This window comes from Procambarus clarkii, chromosome 59 (assembly GCF_040958095.1).
Source record: "Procambarus clarkii isolate CNS0578487 chromosome 59, FALCON_Pclarkii_2.0, whole genome shotgun sequence".
NCBI lineage: Eukaryota > Metazoa > Arthropoda > Malacostraca > Decapoda > Cambaridae > Procambarus > Procambarus clarkii.
In genome coordinates this window covers 18,924,888-18,942,539 of record NC_091208.1, presented here as the reverse complement: position 1 = coordinate 18,942,539, position 17,652 = coordinate 18,924,888, and the positions used below count along the sequence as shown (strand labels likewise).

General features: G+C 46.2%; 1 protein-coding gene across 1 annotated transcript in view; it reads left to right on the top strand.

Annotated features, from left to right (window-relative positions):
- LOC123768120 (titin) overlaps positions 1 to 17,652 on the top strand; it is a 212,002-nt gene that overhangs the window by 171,955 nt on the left and 22,395 nt on the right. Inside the window, 3 exon segments of the mRNA XM_069306921.1 lie at positions 6,178 to 6,253; positions 6,821 to 6,958; positions 16,475 to 16,765. Of these exon segments, the coding sequence (XP_069163022.1) occupies positions 6,178 to 6,253; positions 6,821 to 6,958; positions 16,475 to 16,765 (505 nt within the window).

The window sequence follows — 17,652 nt, the reverse complement described above, 5'->3', positions numbered from 1 at the left end:
TAGTGGACTTACCTGGCACGGGAGCGGTGCTGTGTTGGTTTCAGTTGGATTCTTTTTGTATTAATTTTTGTTTAGTTGTGTTGGGAGGCTGTTGTACATATTAGTGATTAATATGTTAGTCCATCATCGCCTGTACATAACTCCTTGTACACTCCTGTACGTCTCCTGCCTCAATATAGGAGATGGCGTCTCTCCTGTGGAGAAAACCGTATTCAATCCCCCTCTAAAATGTTAGAGGGGGATTAGATTGATAAAATGCGTGTTAATTGGTTTATAAGAAGGTAAGACTTCTTGTATACGAACTTGACCACCATAGTACCTAATCAGAGTTGTCTGAACCTTACCTAACCCAACGGAAATGAGAGATCAAACTTTTATTATGTATAGCCTAACACACCTTAGGCTGTGTTAGGCTCGGTTTGGGTAAGGTTATGTAGGTTTTAAAATTCTTTTGCGAGCAGTCTTGCGTAGGCTGAGACTTGCGTCTTCTGCTAGGCTGTGTCTGGTACCTGTACCTTGCGTCCTGTATCTGGCACCACCTCGTCATTGTTGGCCGTGTAACTGTAATCCTGTAGGAATGTGCTGTATTATAATAATAATAATATTTATTTAGGTAAGGTCATGCCACAAGCTATGTAACAAGAGCGAGACCCGTTCATTTAGGAGAGTTTCGAGGGAAGACGAAGAGTCACAATAACATGGCTGAAGATATGATCAAATCACACACATCAAAAGACATTGAAATGGCGACGTTTCGGTCCAATAAAATTCGACTATTATCAAGAAAAGTCGAAACGTTGTCGTATCCTCACCTTCTGGTGTGAGGTTTGGTCATGAGTTTCCAGTGATTTGAGTGTCAACAATTTATAATGTTACGAATATATTATTTGACTTGGGTATATTTTTTTACGTGGTATTGTTAGACTTACACGTATATATATTGACTTGATTTGCGCAGCCTAGCGTTATTCAGTCTGATTTTAGTTTTCTAAGATTTTGTTTTGTTTCTAAACGGTATTTTATAAAATAACTATTAGCGCTAATAATATAATTATGAATACGCTCAAATATTTGTTTATCGTACAAGGCAAATAACCAAAAGGGCACTGGTAAAGCCTAACTGGCTGGTTCCCCGAGTGTATTAACAAACCTGTTTATAGCTTCGTGGCTGGGAGGGGGGGGGAGGCTACCAGTAAACCAGTGTGCCTATTAAACCCGCACCCAGGGCAAACCCTCCAAGTTTTATCCCGCTAAGGTAAACCAGGCAAGGATGATTTAACTGGTGTGTTGAGTGTTTACATCTTGAAGGGGAGAGGGTGTGAAGGCTTCTGGTTGGTTGAGGTCTCTTCGTCCCCCCCCCCCCCTTACACGGATGTAAACAATGCCATATATGCCATATAAGAGACGTTCTTGTGAGAGAGGTTGACAAGTTGTGGTAGAGTCACTTATATATATATATATATATATATATATATATATATATATATATATATATATATATATATTCTTGGGCTTATCTGTTGATATGAGATCGAAAGGTTTCCGTTCTGACCATAACAGATCCTTAAAAAGAGTTCATTTTGACAATTGAGGTTCTGAAAACGGTGATATATATATTGAGGAGGCTTTTTCGTATACAAAAAGTGGTATCTAACCAGTATATTATTATATTATTAAATAATATGATATGTACTGAATAAATCCTGTTCACTATATTGATATATTAATGATATATAATGGGGGGGTGATATATATTATATAATATAAATATTATAATATATAAATATACGCTTTCTTATCTTTGGCTGAAATGAAAATGTCAACAGATATTTGTGTGACACTAACATGTAAACAATGTATTTGTTTGGTAGTTTGTGTGTGGTGTTTGTGACTTTAATAATGCTTTAATAATGCTCAGTATTACAGCGGTGAATGAACAGTATACACACTCTTGTATTTGGTTATACAAGAGTATTTGCTTACCTTGTTCCGTTGTATTTGTATAAACCCTGAACAAGCCGGTGATATTGACCCGGATTGTATTTTTTACTTGTATTTGTTGTTTAATTCTCGTTTTGTATATGTTAATATTATTTAGTCTGACTTTGTGAGTATACTATGGATTGTATTACCTGTGTATGTATAGTAACAGGCTGTATGGCAGGTGTATAGCACTGTGAGACGATTCAGGTGTATTATGGTGCTCTGTCTGTGTCTGTCTGTCTCTCTCTCTCTCTCTCTTTCTCTTTCTCTCTCTCTCTCTCTCTCTCTCTCTCTCTCTCTCTCTCTCTCTCTCTCTCTCTCTCTCTCTCTCTCTCTCTCTCTCTCTCTCTGTGTGTGTGTGTGTGTGTGTGTGTGTGTGTGTGTGTGTGTGTGTGTGTGTGTGTGTGTGTGAGGAGTGTATGGAAGAGGGGAAGAGAGGCTCTACACCCTCTCCAGTACACCATACATATGTATACAGAGGTTGAGTATACGAGGGGTGTATGGGAGATGGGGAAACTCCAGTACACAACTGTCATGACAGCCTTCACCTGTTTATACTTTGGGTAATTTTAGCTCCTATGGCTGTTGTATGGGGGGGGAGGGGCGGGAGGGCGTGTGTGTGCGTGCGTGTGTGTGTGTGTGTGTGTGTGTGTGTGTGTGTGTGTGTGTGTGTGTGTGTGTGTGTGTGTGTGTGTGTGTGTGTGTACTCACCTAGTTGTGCTTGCAGGGGTTGAGCTCTGGCTCTTTGGTCCCGCCTCTCAACCGTCAATCAACAGGTGTACAGGTTCCTGAGCCTATTGGGCTCTATCATATCTACACTTGAAACTGTGTATGGAGTCAGCCTCCACCACATCACTTCCTAGTGCATTCCATTTATTAACTACTCTGACACTGAAAAAATTCTTTCTAACGTCTCTGTGGCTCATCTGGGTACTATGTTTCCACCTGTGTCCCCTTGTTCGTGTCCCACCCGTGCTGAAGAGTTTGTCTTTGTCCACCCTGTGTGTGTGTGTGTGTGTGTGTGTGTGTGTGTGTGTGTGTGTGTGTGTGTGTGTGTGTGTGTGTGTGTGTGTGTGTGTGTGTGTTTTTCCCTCCAAACCCACATTCCTAGTAAGCAAACCTTAGTTTCTCCTACTATCCCATGTATTAAGGGGCTCATTGATCCCATTGAAGGATGGGTGGGATAGGCTTCAAGGATTGCGGCTGCGCACAGAGATGGGATGGGGCCCTGAGATGGGCCATTTGATGGGAGAGGAGAATGAGTACAGTCAGCAGGTGTGGAGTACAGACTAGAATAGGCAGATGTGGATGAACAGGAGGGCTGACGGAAGATGTGACGTTACACACACACACACACACACACACACACACACACACACACACACACACACACACACACACACACACACACACACACACACACACACACACACAAAACCAGGTTTTAAAACCAGGTATGATAGGGAAATGGGACAGGAGTCATTGCTGTAAACAACCTATGCTCGAAAGGCGGGATCCAAGAGTCAATGTTCGATCCTGCAGACACAACTAGGTGAGTACACACACACACACACACACACACACACACACACACACACACACACACACACACACACACACACACACACACACACACACACTAAACACACACACACACACACACACACACACACACACACACACACACTAAACACCTGCCCTAGAGTCATGTGTATACAGCTGAGGTGTAAGTGTCCGGTGTGTACATAGAGGGATTGACGGGTGCCAGCTATAGGTCCCTGTGTGTGTGTGTGTGCCTGTGTGGGGTAGGTGCCACACACACACCTTGGCACTCTTCGTGCCGAAGCCGCCACCACACTGCTAAGCCTCTTGTAATCTCACGGGAATCATCTTTATCGCCAGAGGTACCAACAGCTTGTTCTTGGCCCAGCTCTGTTTGCTTGATGGGCCACCAGCCACACACAGTCAGGGAGGACGCCGGAACAGTCAGGGGGACGCCGGAACAGTCAGGGGGACGTCGGAACAGTCAGTGGGACGCTGGAACAGTCAGGGGGACGTCGGAACAGTCAGTGGGACGCTGGAACAGTCAGGGGGGACGCCGGAACAGTCAGGGGGACGCTGGAACAGTCAGGGGGGACGCCGGAACAGTCAGGGGGACGCTGGAACAGTCAGGGGGGACGTCGGAACAGTCAGTGGGACGCTGGAACAGTCAGGGAGGACGCCGGAACAGTCAGGGGGGACGCTGGAACAGTTAGTAGACGTCGGAACAGTCAGGGAAGACGCCGGAACAGTCAGGAGGACGCCGGAACTGTCGGGGGAACGCTGGAACAGTCAGGGGAACGCTGGAACAGTCAGGGGGACGCCAGAACAGTCTGGAGAACACCGGAACAGTCAGGGAGACACCGGAACTGTCGGGGGAACGCTGGAACAGTCAGGGGAACGCTGGAACAGTCAGGGGGACGCCGGAACAGTCTGGAGAACACCGGAACAGTCAGGGAGACGCCGGAACAGTCAGGGGAACGCCGGAACAGCCAGGGGGGACGCTGGAACAGTCACACTGACAGACGATCAGACGATCTTCTAAATTTCTCAATCAAAATGGGACGGAAGTATGTCATGGTCTTCCGTCTCGCCCCTTTACGTAATCGCGTGTTATTTTTTTCGGTTTGAGCAAAGTCTCTCCATTTGCCTAATTATACTGGGGCTATGCAATGGGATCGATCCCGCGGGTAAGGCCTGGGGCGTTCGGAAATGCAGGTTCGACCCCATGAACCTGCATTTCTCGAAGCTCGTACACTGATTAAATAAATACAAACTAGGCTGATATGGTCGATGGAAAGATGCAGAGGTTTCGTTAGTGTGGGAAGGGGGATGGCAGCCAGGCAGCAGCAGCTGGGTGTGGGGTCGGGGTGAGTGTGGAGCTGGAGTGTGGGCAGGGTGTGGGGCGGGAGCAGGTGTGGGTAGAGTGTAGGTGTGTGTGTGTGTATGTGTGTGTGTGTGTGTGTATGTGTGTGTGTGTGTGTGTGTGTGTGTGTGTGTGTGTGTGTGTGTGTGTGTGTGTGTGTGTGTGTGTGTGTGTGTGTGGAATAGGAGTGGGTGTGGGAAGCAGGCTGGTGTGGGTAGGGTTTGTGTGTGTGTGTGTGTGGAGGGCAGCAGGTGTGGGAGGGGAGCAGGTATGGAGCCAGCCGGGGTGGGTGTGGTGGCGCGGCTCCAACACATACCTGTGGGCTGACATAAGCTACGTCTCTGTTCACCCACAGCTTTGGTCCCCCCCCCCCCCACACCTCAGGCCCAGTTAAACTCCAGCTCTTGGGTCCTGCCTCGACCTGTAATGTAATCTACCTCCACTTATTGTCCTCTTTTTTTTTCTCCCTGTGGACCCTGTGGCGAAATGGTTAACGCAGTCGACTCACAACCGAACGAACCAGAGTTCGATTCCCGAAGCGTTTGGGCACGATTCCTTTCACCTGATGCCTCTGTTCATGAAGCAGTGAATAGGTACCCGGGAGCTAGACAACTGTTGTGGGTTGCATCCTGTGTAAGATCAGTAGTTGGACTAGCAGGAGGAGGGTTTCGATAAGCCTAACTGCAAGTTTCATATATCCCCGGCAGTGGGAAACAAGCACAAATGTTTTTTTTGTATGTTTAAATATAATTTGTAAACATTTATTTAAAGTCAATACACACAGAAATCACAATTGCGTGATGCATCAAATGAACAAATCCACAAGGGCCGTGAAGAGGATTAAGGCAGCGTCTGGGATGCTCTCGGACGCAGGTTCGAATCCTCGTCACGGCCCTTGTGGATATATTCATTTAAAGTCAATGTTAGGTGTTCCAGCTAGGCTATATAGTCTGAGAACTATGGAATTAAACTTAGCGAGTGAAGATGTTTTGCCATAGGCAGTTTCGTCCCCAGGCCTATAGACGAACTTGCCAAATCCACTCGTGTTTATTATGGAACCTGATTCAGATACGATAGTGTGTGAGGGTATTGTTGAGTGCGGGTTATTGAGAGGCTGTGTTTGTGAGTGCTTGTTTCTTGTGTGTTTGTGGCTACTTGTCGCTATGTTACTTCATACTATGTCCCAGAAACATGTTTAATGTTCCCTAACCAGTGTCCCTTCTGTTGCCCCAGAAATTACCCACTTGTGTTTGCTCTGTCCATCAACTCAACAACTGTTCTTCTTACAGCTTGACTCGTGCGATGAATATGAGGACCGCAGACGAATTAGAATGCGCCTTAAGTCACTCATGGCTGAAAAGAAAGGTAAGTGGACGCCTGTGGTGATGTATGGTGACGTGTGGTGATGTGTGATGTTCAACTACATGTAATCAAGTACAGTCTTGTTCTCATCATATCACTTTGCCTAACCTGAGAATACAGCGTCCAGAGGTTCCTTTCTTTGGTGGGTTATGCCCAAAATACATCTAGTTTTAATTAATTTAAAACATGTATCACAATACTGTAAAATGGAAATATGTCTATGTATACTTCACATATAAAAATTGTTGCTATTTAATGTATTGTTTATACACGTGTGTGGAATATATGTCGGTGAAATTCTTTAGGTATACAGCATGAGATTACAGTAACGTGATGTATCTATGAAATAATCTTTGGAGCAAGAAGGTGGGATCGAACCTGCGTGCGGAGCGCATCGTGGGTGACCCAGGACATGTCGTCCTCGGGTGACGCCAGCACCATCCTTGCATTGAGCCCACTGTCTTGTTCTGAAGATTTTTCTTATTTTCCTTTGGTATATTTCTAATAAAGAGATGTTTGCTTCTACTGCTTTGGTTCAAGTGAGTTAATATACTGATCTTGTTGTTGCAGCTCTTCGCGAGGAGCTGAGCGGCCATGATTTGGGGCAAGGGTCACGCACCCAGGGCTCCTCGGCGCAGTCAAAATTCGAGGCAGTGTCCAAGTCCACCACTAGTAGCTCAAAAGAGTCCAATTTGCGTAGCAGCGAGGGTGAGTTGGAACCCATAGTTTGGGGGCAGTTGAAAACGTCGCTTGAGGAATCTAAGGAGCGGTCAGGTGGCGGGGCTTCTTCAGGGAAATGCGTTAGGGCTAATCTTTCTCCTCAGGGCTCTTCTGCTTATGCTTTCCTTTCCAGTAATATTAAGTCGAGTAAGGAGTGTGCGTCCGATCCCAGTACGGAATTAGGTGACGACTCGAGTAGAAATAAGAAAGACTTCATTGCCTTCATGGAGGGGGTAAAGGCTTCCATTGAGGCCACCAGCCGGAAAAGTAAACAAACTCAACCTCAAAGAGATGACAGTTCTAGTGGTGAATTTAGTACGGAATTAATAGTTGAAGTTAATTCGGTGCTAGATAAACTGAAAAATAACATTTGTAAATCTAAGAGCCAGACCTTCACTTGTATGGAAGAACAAGGAGAGCCGGAGGGTCAGGACCCAGAACTGCTTTCACTTATCGATCGCCTCCAGGTGTCACTTGGAGGTGTCCTGTTGGATCGTGAGGTTGACGAGGATAGTAAACGAGTGGAGAAGGATAAGGGGAACGGGCGGGCCGCAGCATCACGATCTGATGGAAAGAAAGATGCTGAAGACAACAACGTTGAAGACGTTGAGGGTGAAGAGGAGGAGGAGGAGGAGGAAGAGGATGGGGAGGGGGAAGGGGATGGCGAAGAAGAGGAAGATGAAGAGGAAGACGAAGAGGAAGAAGGTGAGGAAGAAGAGGAGGACGAGGAGGAGGATGAGGAGCTCGAAGAGCCAAAGACTGTTATAGAAGCTAATGAAGGCCCCATGAGGAACTCCAGTGGAATAATTAAATCTAGCTCAGCAGGAGCCCTCAACTCTCCATCATATGGATCATCCGGATCTGGAAGTCCCTTAGTCATTACCGGTGGTCTCAAGTTTAGTGTTAACCTCAATGACACGAAAGGTATTGTTCTTCAAGTCGACGAACTCACATCCAAGAAACAGCAAAGCCAGCTGCCCCAGTCTTCGGAGAACACCACATCAAAAACAGGAACCAATAGCCACCGTACTCTAGAGCGAGAGAACAGCCTCAACGAGGCCAGAGGTGTTCTCTCCTCAGCAATAGGGAAATGTAAATCCCGCGAGGAGTTAGCAAGACAGCCATCTTCTGAAATCGACGATGGGGAAGAAATTCATGACGATAGCGAAGATGTGTTTACAAGAGCACGTGAAGATAGTGAATCAGTGTCTACTAGAGATGGCACACCGGACAGTAGGATGAGTGACTCAGACACCTCCCGAAGGAAAGAGAAGAGAGATATTCCATGGAAGATCAGGGCAGCGAAGAAGCGGATCGAGAGACCTACACCAGCTTTCATGAAGGATGAAAATGCATCCATTAACAGTGCTTCAGTGTCTGTGTATTCACACTTAGCAGGTGCTGCAATTGTTTCAAAGCGACAGAAAGCCTACAACGATTTGTGGGGCTCAAAACCAACACCTTATCGCCTTCCATTGCCTAATGAAAGCCGTTCTGTAAGTAATGTATCCGAGATAAAAAAGACCTGGCAATCTGTTTTGCACTCTAATTCATTAGAACAAGTGGGATATATACACAAACCTGTACAGTCAAAAACAGCTCAAGATTATAAGAGAGAGTACGGTCATATTGTCACATCGTTCTCTGCAGGACACATGAACCCTCATAGATCTGTAGCTCGTGTTACTCTGGACCATACCAGTGATAAGAGTGACTCCGAGGACTCCGATGACGAGGGAGAGGTTTTCTCTATCAAGCCATATGAAGAGAAGATGGGAAGTAAAACTCAGGTTCCAGGAGTATTTCACAAGCAGAATGAGCAACAAATTGTTAAACCAGGTGTTGGTTTCCAAAAACTTGAGAAATCTGATGTTCTTAAGAAGACTGATTACTTTAAAGAAAAGGCTTTTGAAGCTCAGTCAGTTCCGATAGCAGAAAAGGCTCCCGAGGTGAATAAAAGACACAAAAATCCACAGCATCAGAGCCAACAGTCAGCTGTCCCTTGTATTCCTGCACGTCAGCAGCTTAGCACTGTAGTACCAGTACTACCCAAGCGTCCAACATCCCTAGCAATTCAGCCAACAGTTCCAGATTGTCGCCCTGGACACATACAATCAACTTATGCACCAGAAGCACACACCGAGCCGCCACCACCACCCTTACCACAACGGGGAGAGCATCCCCAGCCACCACCAGTGCCTCAACGACCAGACCTTCCACAGAGAATGGATGCTGGTCCCAGTGATGCTAATTATCAGTACCATCCACCTACAGCCAACCAGGTTCACAACGTCAGTTCCAGCAAGTCACTCTCAAGGTCCAAGTCAACCCCTGCTGCCAATGTTGCGTCTGGTCATCTGGAGTTAAATATCCCATATAGCAGTGTAGCCAGAAAATCTAGGGGTAGTTTGGAAGATACTATGCATACAGATATACACAAAGTGGGCTTTACTGCAGCAGTTGCTGAGAGAACTATTAGAACTAACCAAGTGAGTCGCATACAGGATATGATTCAGAAGCAGGTCTCTGCGGGGGCTGAAGAAACTAACGCAGCTCATTTTGTTAGGAATGAAATCTCACGAACAAGGAGCGCAGGGTCTGTTGCCGGAATGGTCAAAAACGTCGATAGTAACCAAAATGAATTTGAAACACAAGGCAATTTTGAGGACCTTCAAAACCAACACGGAGAGCTGGGCCAAGCAGCCAGCGCCAGTACAGGGATGTCCGATGATCCAAGCTCCAAACTCTTCACCCCAGAGATGCTAGTGAAAATTGCGGTTCACAAAGCGGCTATCAATAAACAATTGAGTTTCGGTGAGGAACAAAGGCGATCAGGAATGGTACGGGCGAGCTCAGCGGACGCAGGCGACTCGCCGCCCCCGCACCGACACACTCACCCATACCGGCGCATGAACACTGTAGGAGGACCAGAGACGGCTGCCACAGAGCACAAGAACACGGTGTGGAAGGGGGTGCACGAACACACCCGGGAACAGCAGGTATTACGGAGAAAACAAGAGGAAGAGGAAGAGAAAAGGCAAGAGTCTCAAAGGCTACAACAGTTGCAGCAGCAACAAGAAATGCTGCAACAGCAGGAAATGCAAAAACAAAAAGAAGTACAAAGGCAACAAGATTTGCATAAACAAAAAGAATTGCAGAAGCAACAGGACTTGCAGAAACAATTAGAAATGCAAAGACAGCAGGAATTACAGAGGCAACAGGATTCGCAACGTAAGAAAGATAAACAAAAACAAAGGGAGCAGCAGCAGCAGCAAGAACTTCAGAGACAAGCTGAACTGCAAAAACAACAAGAAATGCAGAGACAGCAAGAGTTGAAAAAGCAAGAAGAATTTAAGAGACATCAAGAGTTGAAAAAACAGGAAGAATTTAAGAGACATCAAGAGTTGAAAAAACAGGAAGAATTTAAGAGACAGGAAGAGTTGAGAAGGCAGCAAGAGTTGCAAAGACAGGAAGAGTTGAGAAGGCAGCAAGAGTTGCAAAGACAGGAAGAGTTGAGAAGAAGGCAGCAAGAGCTGCAACGGCAGCAAGAGTTGCAAAGGCAGGAAGAGCTGAAAAGGCAGCAAGACTTGCAAAGACAAGAGGAGCTGAGAAGGCAGGAAGAGTTGCAAAGGCAGGAAGAGTTGCGAAGAAGGCAACAAGAGCTGCAACGGCAGCAAGAGTTGCAAAGGCAGCAAGAGTTGCAAAGACAGCAAGAGCTACAACGGCAACAAGAGCTGCAACGGCAACAAGAGCTGCAACGGCAGCAAGAGTTTAAGAGGCAGCAGGAGCTGCAAAGGCAGGAAGAATTCAGAAAGCAGCAAGAGCTGCAAAGACAAGAAGAGTTGAGACGACAGCAAGAGTTAGAAAAACAACAAAAAGAGTTGCAAATGCAGCAAGAACTACAAAGGCAGCAGGAAGAACTGCAGCAGCAGATATTAAAACAACAAGAACAGATTCGCCAGCAGCAGGAGCTTATAAAGCAGCAACAGCTTCTGCTACAGACCCAACAACAGATGCACAATTCTCCACCGATCCAGTTGCAACCTTCCCAACCACAGCTAAGTAATATTTATCAACCTGGAAAGCCTCTAAGTGCTGTCCAACAAGCAGTATTGGAAGAGACCTCAAAAACTGCCGAGACAAATGCAACTACAGTTGCACAACAGATGCAAACAACTAACTTAGGGAGAGTTGTTGAAAGTCAGGATCCAGTCCGACAGGGGCGTCGGCCTACTCGAGTTTCCCTCACACGACAGGGCAGTGTTGAAGGCGCTGCCGGGCTGGTTACCGCTGCACTTTCCCGCCATCAGTCCCGTGAGGAACTAGTACGCCAGAGGAGTCATTCTGCATCCGGCAGGACTACTAGCCAAAGCTCCCAAGGCTGTGGGTCTAATCCCGATATGGAAGACTATTTTGGCGACTGTGATACTGAAGCAAATGATGATGAGGTCTTCGTGGGTGACAGTGCTCATAAAATTCAACATGTAAGTGCTATGCAATTTGGCATCAGTGCTGAATCAGTTCCTAGTGCAAAAGAAGCATCATATCCTGTTAAAGTTCCTTGGTCCATCCATAATCCTTCACCTCATGCAGTGCCAAAACCTCTGCCCAAATCTCCTGCAGATGTATCAAGTCTCCGCCGTGTGCAAAGCCAACGAGGCTCACCAGGGCAAGATATACACAAAGTAGCATCTCCTGAAATGGACCGAGTCAAAAGTTCCTCTGTGTCTTCATTGCCTGAACGGATTCAGTCTCCACCTCAAAATCCTAAAATAAGAGCTTTCCAAAAGAATTTTTCATTTGATAATGTTTCCTTTAGTAATCCAAGTTCATCAGCATCTTCACTTCCAGATTCTCCTAAGCTTATGCACAGCCCAGAACCAGTTCGTAAGGGTATATTTGGTGGTCGATCAGCGTCCATATCGGAAACTGACAGAACAAAGAGTTCGTCAGTAACATGTTTGAGTGTCCATTCAAGTCAAGAACAGAACAGCTCAAATCCTGTAAGAACTGGAATCACTGGTTCTGTATTCAACCCTGCAACACGTGACGATGTTCGTACAAAAAGCTCGTCATTCTCCACCCTTCAGGAACCTACACATGCTAAGCCTCCAGCACAGAGTATTGGATTCCAAAATGCTGTACTTGGACGTGTCACACAGTCTCTGAAAAGTGTTAAAGGTCCTGATACAAAGAATCATCAAACATTCCCACAGTCAGATAAGTTTAGTTTGGAAGCCCAACCTGTTTCTAAGCTTGGCAGTACGCCTGCTATGCCGTCTGTGAAGTTAAAAGCTTCAGACTATGTGGTGCCTCCACTTCCAACAACTGCTATGCGTCAACAACAGCTTCGAGACCAGCAACTGCAGAAAGTATCCCATTGGGGCAGTGTTTCCGATAACACCATGAAACCAAAGGCGTCCGAGTTCAGTGTTCCTCCACTTCCAACTACCAATTTTCCTCCTCAACACGGAGTGTCTCGGTGGAGCAGCGTCCCAGATTCTGTTTCCAAAACCAAGCCCTCAGAAACTGCAGCCCCTCCTTTACCTATATCTAGTAACCGTGGGCGGCTGCACTCTGCTCCTAGTCAAGATCCCAGAGCGACAGGCCAAGAACCTTCCGCCTCACCTTCAAGTAACAAGAATATTTCCTCCACAACCAATCATTTTGAGCCTACAACCACAGCATCCAAGATGACAGGTGCGTCCGTGACTCTGGAGTCTATAACCGAGAGCCAAGACCAGGGGTCTGCAGGTAAGGTGGCGAGCATGTGGGAGTCTGCTATACATGCATCAGTCGAATCCAAGACATCAATCTCCAACAAGCCGTGGAAAGAGGGTGTAGCTTCAGACGTAACGGGTCAGTATGTAAAGAAAAGCAGGGAGAAGCTTTTAGAGGGTCAAAGTAAAGATGAGCAGGAAAGTGAGGATGTTAACTTTAAAGATAAGAAGAAAGTTAGGAAAGGAATCAAGTCGCAAGCCAATACTTGGGAGAAACAGATAGCTGTAAGCCCCACTACAGCTACAAGCATCACTGAGGAAAGGGCTAAGCTAGTAGGTAGGGTAGAAGTTAGTAAGTGGGAAAGTATTACAAGTAAGGAAGGGGAAACCGTTAAAGAAAAGTGCGATACGAGGAAAATTGACAAAACGCAAATAAACAAATGGGAAACTATCATAAAAGACGAAAAACATGACGATATCAGTTCCATGAAAAATGGCAGTAGTGTTAAGATGAGAAACAAGGAAAAGAAAGACAAATGGGAGAATGTGATTAGTGGAGAAGGGGGTAGGATAAAAGAGCTGGAAGATAGAGTTAAAAGATTAAGTAAAGAACAGATACAGCAATGGGATGGGATGGTTAAGTGTGAGGAAGACATGGCACTTGATGCCGGGCAACGTGTTAAACGCTTGAGTAAGTTACAGTTTGAGAAGTGGGAGGCAGCAGCTGGAGCAAGTGAACCATCAGATGATGAGAGGCGATCTATCCCATGGAAAGATCCTTCACTAGCAAAGTCTCGAGTCAAGAAAGAAATTACCAAATTTGAGGATGCTGGAAGTACCAGTTCTCCTGGCGACTCGAGAGAGGCCTCCCCACCCAGAGGCCTTCGGCATTCCAGTTCCGGCTTAATTAAAAAGACTTTAGCTGCATTCGAAATAGGAATGATTGACAAGAATGAGAGACAAGATACAACCCCTTCTCCAGGTCTTAGGCGCTCAGCTTCTGGTTTTGTTAAGAAGGGTATTGCGGCGTTTGCCGAAGTGGACCCTGAGGTTTCCGAGAGCCCGGGACCACCACCGTTGCGACGCTCGAGCTCTGGGCTCATCAAGATGGGTCTGGCTGTCTTTGAGGGCCAAGGTATGTCTGCTCTCCAAGCTGAACCAGAGACGTCCTACCTAGAGAAGCGACGAAGTTTACACGACTCGCGTAGTGAACGATTCACAGCATTGATGGAGAAGACGGAGCAGGGAGGCACAGTCCAAGTGGCCAGTCTCAGAATACCTGTGGAACTCCTCCAGTCACAGCAGAAGAGGCCACAGAGTCTTGCTTTCTATCCTTCCACTTCCAAACCAGAAACTGTGTCATCGTCCAATGTTTTGCCATGGGGTAAAGAGCCTCAAAAGCGGCACACCCCCTCCTCCATCACTCCTAATGCCATGTATGCTCAGGGTCAGTTTGAAGCCTCCATTTCACCGGAAAGCGCAGAAAAGAAACGGAGAGAAATTGCAGCATTTTTCCAGCAGTCTAGTAATCAAATCTCTCGTAAAATGGCACAAACTAGTAGTGTTAGCCCAACTCAGCCTAAAGATAATGATGAGTTAGCTGACTCTTGGGAGGATCTTTTGTTAGGCACAGATTTAAACACCTCGATAGATGAAGCATTTTCAGAGACACTTCTTCGGGATTTAGAACTAGTAGAGGATGAGTCCTCAACGGGATTGGAGAGCCAGCGTCAGAGATGTAGGAGTATAGTTAGTGATTGCAATAGTGAGCCGTCTCATATCACTTATGAAACCAAAGTAAGTCGATCGGAAATTACCCAAGGGTGTTCTAGTCTAGTGGTGGCAGGTGAGGCTGCTCAATGTCGCGGAGAGAGTCCTGATCATCGTCGGCAGGTTGATAATAATCAGTCACGTTGTCTTGAACAGCAAGCAGTTGGTACTTTTGAAACTCACTCGACCTCTGAGGGGCAAACTGTGCAACTCGATGGCACTTCGGAGCAGAGCGGGGGTGGCACGCTGCATGCAGAAGGAGGGGACGATAGTGGTGGTGGTGGTGAAGGCGCCATAGGTATGTGTCAACAAACCACTAATAGCAGCTTTGCTGTCAATGATGCTCATGAATACTCACTCACAGCTGACCACAACCCGTCTGCAGGTCGCCACACCCAGAGCGATGGTGGGGTGAAAACTGTCTCTAAACGCCTTTTGGGTCACTTAGGTGCAGGGGACAAAGGTACACAACATGAAATAGGTCACAACTCCAAACTCGACAGTCAGCATTCCTTCATTCTAGCTTTACAGTCAGAGGTTAACAGTCGAGAATGTAGCGAGAATGAGAGTCAAACAGAAGAGTCTGAGAGTGAGGGAGAGTTTGCAGACGAGGAGGACAATGTGGTCCAGGGATCAGGCTGCACCTCTCCAACACTCTCTGCTCTTCGTAGAGTTCGCGCCGAATCAACATTCCTTATTCCCAACATAATAGTGACCGATGTGGACGCTGGTGCGGCGAGCGTCGCGGCGGACAACGTGCCACCTGTTGGCGCAAACACCAAACACCTTTTAGCGGTATGCGAGTCTCAGTCCCCTATAATCACCAAAAAACAAACAGATATCATGGAAAGCTTTTTAAAGGAAAACTCTAGTGAACACTTCCACTCACACATAAAGCAAGCAAGCAAAAGTTCCAGCGAAGAGCGAGACGAACTTTCAAGCGGTAAACTCGTTGAAAGTTCAGATAAGCGCGGGCCTTCTTTTTTAGAACAAAGTAACGAACTCGACCATAACACAGAAACCAAAATGCGAACTGGAAAGTGCGTTACCCATGAACATCGAGCTGGCTCGATCAAACACCAACCTAGTGCGTGTTATATAGAAGAGCTGGCAACAGTGGAAGATCAGCCGCTCCAGGCCAATGCGATAGGCTCTGATGGAAGAAAATTGATGGTTGATAGAGATATGACAGAAGGGAGAACGAAAGAGGCTCCTTCAAGGACACGTGATAGTGAGCAAGCATCCAGCCCAGGCCTTAAACTGCTCACCAGGTCAGCTACTCGGTCATCATACTCCCCTCTGTCATCTTCATCTTCTTCAGCATATTCAGCATCTTCATCATCGCACCCAACATCTACTTATAAAAAAACACCATCATCTTCATCTACTTATAAAGCATCACAGTTGCCATCATTTACTTATAAATCATCACAGTCACCGTCATCTACTTATAAATCTTCACAGTTGCTGTCATCTACTTTTAAAGCATCACAATCGCCATCAACTACTTATAAAGCATCACAATCACCAGCATCTGCTTATAAAGCATCACAATCGCCATCATCTACTTATAAAGCATCACAATCACCAGCATCTACTTATAAAGCATCACAATCACCGTCATCTACTTATAAAGCATCACAATCACCGTCATCTACTTATAAAGCATCACAATCACCAGCATCTGCTTATAAAGCATCACAATCGCCATCAATTACTTATAAAGCATCACAATCACCATCATCTACTTATAAAGCATCACAATCATCATCTGCTTATAAAGCATCACAATCACCAGCATCTGCTTATAAAGCATCACAATCACCAGCATCTGCTTATAAAGCATCACAATCACCAGCATCTGCTTATAAAGGGTCACAATCATCTACTCATAAGGCATCACACTCACCATTGTCTACTTATACGGCATCAAAATCATCATCATCTAATTATGGAGCAGCACAGTCACCATCATCTACGTATCAAGCATCACAATCGCACTCATCTGCTTCAGAAGTCTCCTCCCCTTCACCATCTACTTCGAAGCCATCGCCAACAAGAGCATCTCTGGAAGAGGCGGGCCCGAGAGCTACATTCCCCTGTGTGTCAAGACCCTCGTTTCTACCCATAATTCCCTCCTATGCAGATGAGAGCCCCTCGTCTGTAGTCTGGCCGTTAGAACAATCATCGTTACTGCAACACTCAAAATTGCTGCTGCCTTTACATTCATCTACTTTAGTTGTTAAGCCATCAGCATTTTTATCTGGGACTGCTGTGGTGCCAGCTTCAGCATTATCTAGTGCAGGTATGTTGCCATCTTCACCGTTATCTAGTGCAGGTATGGTGCCATCTTCACCATTATCTAGTGCAGGTATGGTGCTGTCTTCACCGTTATCTAGTGCAGGTATGGTGCCATCTTCACCATTATCTAGTGCAGGTATGGTGCTGTCTTCACCGTTATCTAGTGCAGACAAGGCACTATCTTCACCATCATCTAGTGTTGTTCTTTCATCACTTGCACTCTCTGCCTCCTCCACGCCACAGAGGTCCCCATCTACACCCATGTCAAGTACACCCTCATTGCCATCCTCTGTTCCTTTGGATGTCTCCACACCATCCACACTCCCCTCCACACCATCTAGCGCATCACCATCCATCTCGCCATTAACTCCACCCTCGGCGTCGCCACCCACTCCACTGTCTATTGACAGATTACCTGATCTGTTGCAGAGTTGTTTGTCCTCGCTAGCGGCGCAATCTTCACGTCCTGAGAGTAGGTCGAACGACGGTATGGGCTCGTTAAGCTCACTAGGGACTGAGATCGGGGTTGATACCAGCGACAAGGCGAGAGATATCACATGGGAGAGGTGTAATTCCGACTCTTCCACAGTTGATTCGGGCGGCACAGTAATTACCGTGGTACCTGGGCCTAGTCTCTTGAAAACACACGCAAACAAGACCATACACAATGAATAACTCGATCCATATGCGAAAAATGTGAGAGCGTTTTTGGTGCGGTTCTTGGACCCTAATCGAGTCCAGGGGCCAGATTCACCAAGCAGTTACGCAAGCACTTACGAACGTGTACATCTTTCCTCAATCTTTGACGGGTTTGATTACATTTATTAAACAGTTTAAAAGCATGAAAACTTGCCATTCAACTGTTGTTATTGTTATAAACAGCCTCCTGGT